Raw genomic sequence first — 8964 nt, 5'->3', positions numbered from 1 at the left:
GAGGCACCGAGACTGCCGAGCCGGCCCGGGACCGACGCCCAGCCGCGGGGCTGGACCCGCGCCCCGCCGCTCACCTGCGTTCCGCCTCCCGCTCCTGGAGGCTCGCCGCCATGTGCTTCCGGGTCCGTCCGCGGACAGCGTGTTCCACTCCTCTGCCCTCCGGCGCCTCACGCCCGCACTTGTGGGTTCCGAGGCTCGAGAGTTCCGGGGCGGATCTTCCAGTCGGCCCTAGCACGTGGGGTCACATGGTTCCCCCCCAAAACCTTCCATCTCACTCTTCCCCCGCCGCGGGGAGGCAATAATGACAATTGCCTACAAAGAGGAAGACTGGATGATAAGCATGAAGACGTATCTACGGTTAATAAACTAAAAACTACCGATGTGTGTATCGCAGGCTTCTTTGAATGCTATAAACGTTGTGGAATGCGTGGATGAGCTAATGTAAAACCTATCTGGAAAATAGATTGGAAAATAAAAATAACCTTTTGTGTCAGAGTAATGGGTTTATAGGAGATTTAAAATAATTTCCGTGGCTTTATTTTAATATCTTTCTTTAAGGAGAATGTTTAAATTTTATTTATTTCTCGTTGTGCTGTCTTTGCTGTGCAGGGGCTTCTCCAGTTGCTGGGGGAGGGGGTGCTCCTCTTCACTGCCTTGCGCAGGCTGCTCGTCGCAGCGGCCTGTGCGGAGCGCGGGCTCTGGTCACAGCGCAGCAGCTGTGGTGACCCGCTTTAGTTGCCCTGAAGGAGGAAACAGAACAGGCTCTATCTTGAAAGCAGGACTCCATCTTGGGCCAGACTGTGGACTTTCTGTATGCCCAGTATCTATGGAAACGACAGACCAACTGGGAAACCAGGCCCCCCCGAAGGAAGAGCCCCAGAGCTCTCCATGCCTAAAAGAATACCCTAATTATCTGTGTAATGGAATAGAGTCATACATTCTATTCTGCTTATTGGGGTATGGCCCCAGGCCCATTGATAATTGTCCACTGTTAACTACCTAGGCTTAAGGCACATGCTGCTGCTGCTGCTAAGTCGCTTCAGTCGTGTCCGACTCTGTGCGACCCCGTAGACGGCAGCCCACCAGGCTCCCCCGTCCCTGGGATTCTCCAGGCAAGAGCACTGGAATGGGTTGCCATTTCCTTCTCCATAAGGCGCATGATCACGGGTTAACCTTGACTGTATCTTTCTTTTTCCTTTGTTCAGACTAGTTTCAGGGAACCTTATACACTTAGGGTATATAAGGTTTTCACAAAAACTGGTCGGGGTCCTTGGCTAAGAGGAGAGTCTGCCTTGGGCCCGCCGGTGTAATAAACTGCACTCCACTATTTGCATTGTCCTTCTGAGTGAGTTTGTTTCCCGTGGCTACAACAGCCCCAGGGCGTGTGGAACCTTCACACGCCAGGGACCGAACCCATGTCCCCTGTGCTGGCAGGCGAGTTCTTAACCACTGGATCACGAAAGGAGTCCTGCAATGTGATTCTGGCCCCGGCTACGTGGAGTTAGGGGGACTTGCGCAAATTCAGGACACAACCCCACCCCAAAAAAACCCATCCCTCATTTCAAACACCAGCTGCAAACTCAGCTATCTGCAGGCCACCTATATTTCTGACCAAATGGCCACAAGTTTGGGGGGGTGTTCCCCAAACCCCCTCAGGCTGGATGACTGGTAGAAAGCCTCACAGAACTGAAGAAAGCTCCATCCTCACGATTCCAGGTTTGTTGTAAAGGCTACAGACCAGGAGCAGTCAACGGAGAGCTGCACCAGGGCATGGGGGTCCCAGAGGTGGGCTGCTGTGTCCTCAGGCTGCCTCTCCCTCCTGCATGTCCACAGTCCAGCAGTCTGGGAGGCTCCCCTGAGCCTCGGTGTCCACTGGGGTTTCATTACTCAGGACAGTTCTGGGGACCACTGGCTCTGTGATTGGACTCTGTCTCTAGCCCCTCTCCCCGTCCTGGGAGCTCAGCTCAAAGCTCCCATCTTCCCATTGCTGGGTGGGGCTTTCCTCACGGCCAGCATCCTTCGCAAATCACCCATTGGTATAACTTCAGGGGCCCCCCGAAAAACAAGCGCTGTATTTAGAGGCTGCCTCCCAGGAACCAGGGACGAGGAGCAGCTGATTCTTTACTATACACACCGTGGTCCGCGCACAGCATCTCATTTATGGACCTAAGGACCCAGGGGCAGGACTGGGCCCCCAGGACCACCAAGCTCACAGATGCCTCCTCCCCCGCTCCCTGGGGAGACCCCCATGAGGACGAGGGGCAGAGGCCTGGGGCAGGGCTGAAGGAGGTAAGGCCACCTCTGCCCCCTCCTGAAAGCCCGCCCAGATGGTTCCTTTTCAGGAGCTGCTAGTCACTCCGGGTTCACTCCAGGGGGACAGGGGCTGAGTCTGGAGGGGGCGTTAGGGGCACGTTAGGGGCATGCGAGGGGATAGAGCAGACCCTCACCCAGGGCCCCTACACCTTCTGCAGCACCCAGCAGGTGTTTCCCACCATGAGGACCTGTCCTCTCTTCCCGGTTCACCACACACAGAAGTGTGCACAAGAACCTCAGTCTGTGGGGCTCAGCTTCCTTTGGGGGATGCGGAGGTCACCCCCTTGGGGACTCCATCCTGGCCTCCTGGGCACTGGGCTGTGAGCCCCGGGCAGGTGCTTCCTCCCTAAACACTTCCCCTGGGTTAAGGCAGGAGCCACAAAAGCCAGCACGCGGCCGTTCCCCCCAACCGGCATCGCAAACCCAGGGAAGTTTGGGATGACCACCGGGAGCCAGGGGTGCCAAGGCCCCACCCCTGGGAGGTGGCAAGGAGGGCGGAGGAGGGGACTGGCCCTGTTCCACGAGGACCCTGGTGGCAGAACTCTGCTCCGCCGCACCATGTCCTGGGCCCCCGTCCTCCTGGGGCTCCTGCTCCACTGCACAGGTGAGAAGCCCCGGAGCTGGCGGCTCCCTTGCCCTTCCCGCACCCTGCTCTGCCCCGGTGCCCACACGCCTCTGTGTCCCCAGGATGCAGCCCGCAGCCCGTGCTGAGTCAGCCGCCTTCCGTCGCCTCGTTCCTGGGAGCCACCGTCCGCCTGGCCTGCACCCTGAGCAGCGACCACGACGTCAACCTTCACAGCATCTACTGGTACCAGCAGAGGCCCGGCCACCGCCCGAGATTCCTGCTGAGATATTTCTCCCCCTCCGACAAGAGGCAGGGCCACAAGGTCCCCCCTCGCTTCTCCGGCTCCAAAGACCTGGCCAAGAACACCGGGTATTTGAGCATCGCTGAGCTGCAAGCCGAGGACGAGGCTGTCTATTTCTGTGCTGTGGGGACCCCGGTCATGGGGCGGAGGCGGAAGATACAGAGAGAGAGGGCAGAAAGGGAGCTGGCCACCCTGGGCTCCCCGGGCCCCCGGGCCACACTCCCCTTGCATTAAAGGCCGGAGGCCGCATCCCTCTGGGGTGGGGTGGGGGTGTGGACGAGGAGGCTGGGCGGTGGGCTGCCCAGGGCCAGAAGACACTCCTGTGAACCCCCTTGGAGGCTGGATTTGGGGATTAAAACTGCTTGCATCTTGGGAAGTTGTTCTGCCGAGTGGTCTGAATTGGTTGGGAGGAGGCCCAGGATGCTTTGTGAACAGTCAGAATGAGTGGAACGCACCTGAGAACCAGCCAGGGTGAAGGTCCCAGGAGACTGGCTGGCCATGGTCTGCTTGGCCGGAGCCCCTGGGCTGTGGGTCTTCCGGGACAGGGGGCTGACATGGCCCCTTGGAGGTGCCCCTGCCAAGGACAGAACCTGCTGTTGTACCTGATTGTGGGCATGGAGTAAGCAGTTTAGAAAACACCTTTGCTGGCCCTCTGGGGAGGAGAGCGATGCCCAGGGATGGGTGTGGACTCGGTCCCCCGCTGGGCCAGACGGTTCTGTGCCATGGGGGGCTGGCCTGTGCACTCCAGGGGGTCCAGCGGCATCCCTGGCCTCCACCCCACCAAAACGGCCTCCCGCCCATAGTTATGACAACCACAGGCGTCCCCAGACATTGCCAAAGGTCCCCAAGGTGGCAAAATCGCCCCAACTGAGACACCCTGAGCCAGGTGAGAGGAAGTGTTCTTTGTAAAAGGCACAGATAGTAACTAGTTTTGGTTTTCTGGGCCATACGATCTTTGTGGCAACTTCTTAATTCTGTCCTGAGAGCTCAGAAGCAGCCACAGACCCTCTGAACGTACAGGTGTGACTGCTTCCTGTTAAACTTTTACAGAAGCAAGACAGGGCCGGGCTGGTGGTGGCGCTTGGGCCGTGCTCTGCTGACCCTGCTCTGGAGAAACACCCGTTCCTGCCTCCAGGTTGCAGCCAGACCACACTCGGTGGGGTGAGCAAGGCCGGTGCCTGTGGACTCCGGGGTACGAACCCCTCAGGACCCCAGAAGACCGCACGGGCAGGGATGTGGCCTCACCAGTGGGTTTGTTGGGTGAAGGGAAACGGTGGGGTCCTGCTACTCTGGCCCATATCTGCACCCTGAGCCCCGAGGTGCGGGGTCCGCGTGTGCCCTGCAGAGAGGGACCCTGTACATCCACGTCCACACCACATGTGGACATGTCTCCCATTCAGAGAGGTGCCAGGTGAACCATCTCCCCTGACTCCAAACTGGACTGAGAATGTCCATTTCTCAAGACTGAAAAGACCCTCAGGGGCAGCCCTTCCCTGTGTGTGTGTGTGTGTGTGTGTGTGTCCTGAGTTTCCTGTAAAACCATTTATCTCAGCTCAGGCCTCTTTCCAGCCTCCTCTGGGCTTCCACTGTCTGAAATGCACTGAGTTCTTCCCACGTCAGACCTTTGCCCCTGAGTGCTTTGCTTCCTGCATCAGACCTTTGAACTGTGGTGTTGGAGAAAACTCTTGAGAGTCCCTTGGACTGCAAGGAGATCCAACCAGTCCATCCTAAAGGAAATCATCCCTGAATATTCATGGGAAGGACTGATGCTGAAGCTGAAGCTCCAATACTTTGGCCGGGAAAGATTGAAGGCGGGAGGAGAAGGGGATGACAGAGGATGAGATGGCTGGATGGCCTCACTGACTGGATGAACATGAGTTTGAACAAGCTTTGGGAGTTGGTGATGGACAGGGAAGCCTGGTGTGCTGCAGTCCATGGGGTCACAAGAGTTGGACATGACTGAGCGACTGAACTGACTGGGCTTCCGCTCTCTGAAATGCACTGAGTTCTTCCTGCATCCGACCTTTGCCTCTGGTCACGGACCTCCAGGCCCCGGTTTCCAGAGGCCAGCGAGGTGGTCCGCGAAGAGCTCTGTCTCTTGCTTGTAACCAGCCCTTCTCTTGCTTCCATCCTCTGTGATTCTGATATTCAGAGTCACAGTAAGAAACCCAGAGAGCAGGGAGTCCTGTCGGCTTCTCCATCATCCTGCTCCCAAGTCCGACCCAGAAATGCAGAACCCAGCCAGCTGGGACACGCCACCAGTGGCACTGAAGGCCAGGGCCCAGACATCCTGGCCCGAGTTGGACATCGAGGCGCGGGGGAGGGGATCTGAGAGGATCCAGGGGTCTGGTGGGAAGGAGCCTACCTATCAGACGCAGTGAAGCACAAGGGCTCTTCGTGCACACCGAGGCCCGTGTGAAGTGCAAGGGCTCTGCGTGCACATCGAGGCCGTGCGGTTGTGACGGGGGTTTGGCACCTCGAGCTGGGGCAGGTGACCCCACTCAAAGAGGCCGGGTGGGGTTAACATTCAGAGGCCCTCCGGCGCAGGGAGGGGCCTGGCTGGCGTCTCATTCTACACCGCCTTTTTGTGACGTGCACGCAGTTCACGACAGGATGTGAAATGAGGACATTTTCATTCCAGCAAAACTAGGAGGGACACGTCCCCTCATCAATGATTGAGGTGCCCCAGGGACTTTCCTATAGTAAAGGCAGGATAAATGTCTGATCTTCCCCCTCTATTTACCAGTCATCGAAAATCCCAAGTCAGTGTACCAGCATCCCCCACCTTGTTAGCACCATCATGAGCTCATGGGTATAAGATACTGAGGTGTTTAAATCCACTGCGATTGTGGGAAGTTTTTCTGTCTTAGGGCAGCAGAAGGCCTTTCAAGTCGGTGCCTAACCAGAGACACGGTGGTGCGTCGTAAACAGCTCATTCAGTTTTGTCTTTAAAACATTTGGGCCAAGTCACCTTCACTTCAGCTGGTTCTCTAAAAGATGATGATTTTTTTAAATAAAGAGTTGGTGTGTGGATCTTCACTATTGTTGGTTTTCCTTTATTTTTAGTTTTGCCATTCACCTCTTTTATTATTAATTTAATTTTTAATTTATTTTGGAGTGTAACTGACTCGCAGTGTTGGGTCAGCTTCGGGTGTACAGCCGAAAGCTTCAGTCACACACGTGTCCATTCTCCGAGTTCCTGTCCCAGTTAGGTTCTTACAGAATAGTGAGCGCAGTTCTCTGTGCTTCGTATACAGTAGGTCCCCATTAATCATCTATATACAACCATGTGCATGTGTCAACACCAAACTCTCAACGAGAAGTCACATTTCCCCGTCACATTTCCCCTGTGGCAGCCATGGGTCTGCTCTCAGGCCTGTGAGTCTGTTTTTGTTATGTATACAAACCCGTCAGTACACTTTTTCTCGAGTCCACGTAGAAGTGATGGAGTATGGTATTTGTCTGTCTGAGTTACTTCAGCGTGACGGTCCGTCTGCGTTGCTGTGAATGGCATTAGTTTATTCTTTTTCATGGCGGAGCAATATTCCGTTATATACACATATATATGTGTGTGTACATATCTAGTGGCTCGGATGGTAAAGAATCTTCCTACAATGCAAGAGACCTGGGTTCAATCCCTAGCTTGATAAGATGCCCTGGAGAAGGAAATGGCAACCCGCTCCAGTGTTTGTGCCTGGAGAATCCCACGGACACAGGAGCCTGTTAGGCTACAGTCCCTGGGGCCGCAGAGTCGGACACAAATTCGGGCAGCGGAAGAAAAATTAAGGAGAAATTCAGGAAAACACAACCCACCTTACACCACTCACTCAAAAGTGAAAAAGAAAGAAAGCCATTAAAAAACAAAGTTAAAGCTCTGTTTGCCACCCTCAAGGCACAGTGGTGCCCGGGCTGGAAGTCATGACAGGTTCTCCTCCGCTGGACTCTGCATGGACCGCAGAGAGGCAAGTGGGGCTGGGAGGGTGGTGGTCCTTACGGGCCGACCTTGACCCCTCCACTCCCAGTGACTGCCGTCCAACTGGGGGCGGTCTGGAATAGTCCCTCAGATCAGACACCTCCTGTCCTTCCCGGCGTCTCGTCAGCACGTCCTCGACCCAGAGGCCCAGAGACGCAGCAGCTTGAGTTCAGCATCATGTCCACGGACCACAGAGCTGTCCTGGGGAAGCACCAGCAGGGCGCAGTGCGGGCACCCACAGGCTGGCAGCGCCCAGCGTCACCTGGGGGCTTGTGAAAAATGCCACGTGTCCAGGCCGCCGTAGACCTGCTGAGTCTGAACCCGCATCTTCACAGGTTCCCGGCAGCTCCACGCGCGAGGAGGAGCTCATCTGGCACCCCTGTCGTCCGCCTCAGCCTCCCTTGTTAGGACACTTCCACTTAAGCTGCACGTGTGGTCCAGCAGCTGATGCTCTGAAGATGCTTCTCAGTCACTCACCCCTCCAGGGTCCCTGGGGTCCAGCCAGATGCGGACTTCTGACCATGGCCACGGCAGGATACGTGGTGTGCAGCAGCAGCCAGGCACAGGCCACGGGGCGGGGCGGGTGTAGCTGGGGGTCCCTGAATTGATGGACAGCCCCTTCTTGTCCCCAAGACCTAGGGCTGTCCCCGGGGGAACCACCACTTCCCTGGGCAGTGGGGGAGTGTCACACCTGCCTGGGGGCTGGGAGGGACCAGCTTCCGCCTGGGACCCCGGGGGAGACCCAGCCCCCAAAGTGCAAGGAGCTTAGGTTCCAGCTGGAGTGAGCCAGGCACCACAGTGGGGAGAAGCTGGACTGGGTCGGGGCCCCCAGGGGCTCCCCCACACTGCATGGCGGCTGTCAGGGTGACCCCACCCCATCACTGTTCAGGGCCTGGCCCATCCACCCAAGAACTGTGAGGTCTCACGATTCAGTATCAGGCCCTCGCAGACGCCTGGTCAGTGCGTGTGGAACACGGGGATCCAAGCGAAGTCACGTGGTCCGTGGACCTGACCTCCCCTTCATGAACTCCCGGTTACCTGGGGGAGTCAGTCTATCTGCCACAGCATCCCGTGACTGCACTGGGCAGGTGCCGACAAAATGTCTGGGGAGGCCTGACCACGAGGGCATGTGGCTTTCACGAAATTCACTTTGGGGGCCCCTGGGGAGAGTGTCAGGGCGATGGGCAAACCATCGGGACCTGAAGCAGAGAGTAGTTTCAAACATGAACTTGATGCGCAAGCGTGGATGGGACAACGAGCTTCGTCTCCTACAAACACTGGATCAGAACCACATTCTCCAAAGGTTCTCCTGTCAAAACCTCCTGTAAGAAATCCATTTCCCGTCACCATCCAGAGCGTACTGATGCATTAGGCTGACCGAGGCAGGACCCCACGACCCCGCCGCCCGCCCTGAGTGCAGGCGCTCCCTGGCCCCGCCTGCCCCGCACGGCCTCGCTGTTGCAGGGTGCTGGCTGCTCCCGACTGCGTTGGTTCTACAATCTCCATGATGCAAACTTTGAAAAGTGGCAGTTGATGGCATCAGGGCTGCATTCATCTCTTGATGGCTGATGGTTCTCCCCAAGGCACACCCGATGGGCCAGCTGCAGGAATGACAGTAATGCGTGTAATAACAGCAGCCATCTATCCGCGCTGCGGGTGGGGCGCTGCTCAGCTCACACAGCGCTCTGCTGGATGGATTCTGTGTGAGTCCACTCATACAAGGTCCTGTGTGCGTGTGTCTGCGTGTGTCTCTGCGTGTGTGTGTGTGTCTGCGTGTGTGTCTGCGTGTGTGTCTGCGTGTGTGTCTGTGTG

At 56.9% G+C, this 8964-nt stretch overlaps 2 protein-coding genes across 2 annotated transcripts in view; one reads left to right on the top strand and one right to left on the bottom strand.

The window, feature by feature from the left end:
- Positions 1-132, bottom strand: part of TOP3B (topoisomerase (DNA) III beta) — a 15464-nt gene extending 15332 nt beyond the window's left edge. Inside the window, exon 1 of the mRNA XM_010852177.1 lies at positions 75-132. The gene's annotated coding sequence lies outside the window, so the exon portion shown is untranslated. The remainder of the gene's footprint in view (positions 1-74) is intronic.
- Positions 133-2851: 2719 nt separating this feature from the next.
- On the top strand, positions 2852-3413 carry VPREB1 (pre-B lymphocyte 1). The gene is made up of 2 exons (XM_010852191.1): positions 2852-2917; positions 3001-3413. Exons 1-2 carry the CDS (start codon positions 2872-2874, stop codon positions 3411-3413), a joined length of 459 nt encoding a protein of 152 aa, XP_010850493.1. The 5' UTR covers positions 2852-2871.
- The last annotated feature ends 5551 nt before the right edge of the window (positions 3414-8964 follow it).

Source organism: Bison bison, unplaced genomic scaffold (assembly GCF_000754665.1).
Source record: "Bison bison bison isolate TAMUID 2011002044 unplaced genomic scaffold, Bison_UMD1.0 scf7180017851930, whole genome shotgun sequence".
NCBI classification, from domain to species: domain Eukaryota; kingdom Metazoa; phylum Chordata; class Mammalia; order Artiodactyla; family Bovidae; genus Bison; species Bison bison.
Note: the sequence above shows the minus strand (reverse complement) of the source record. Positions and strands in the feature narration are given on the sequence as shown.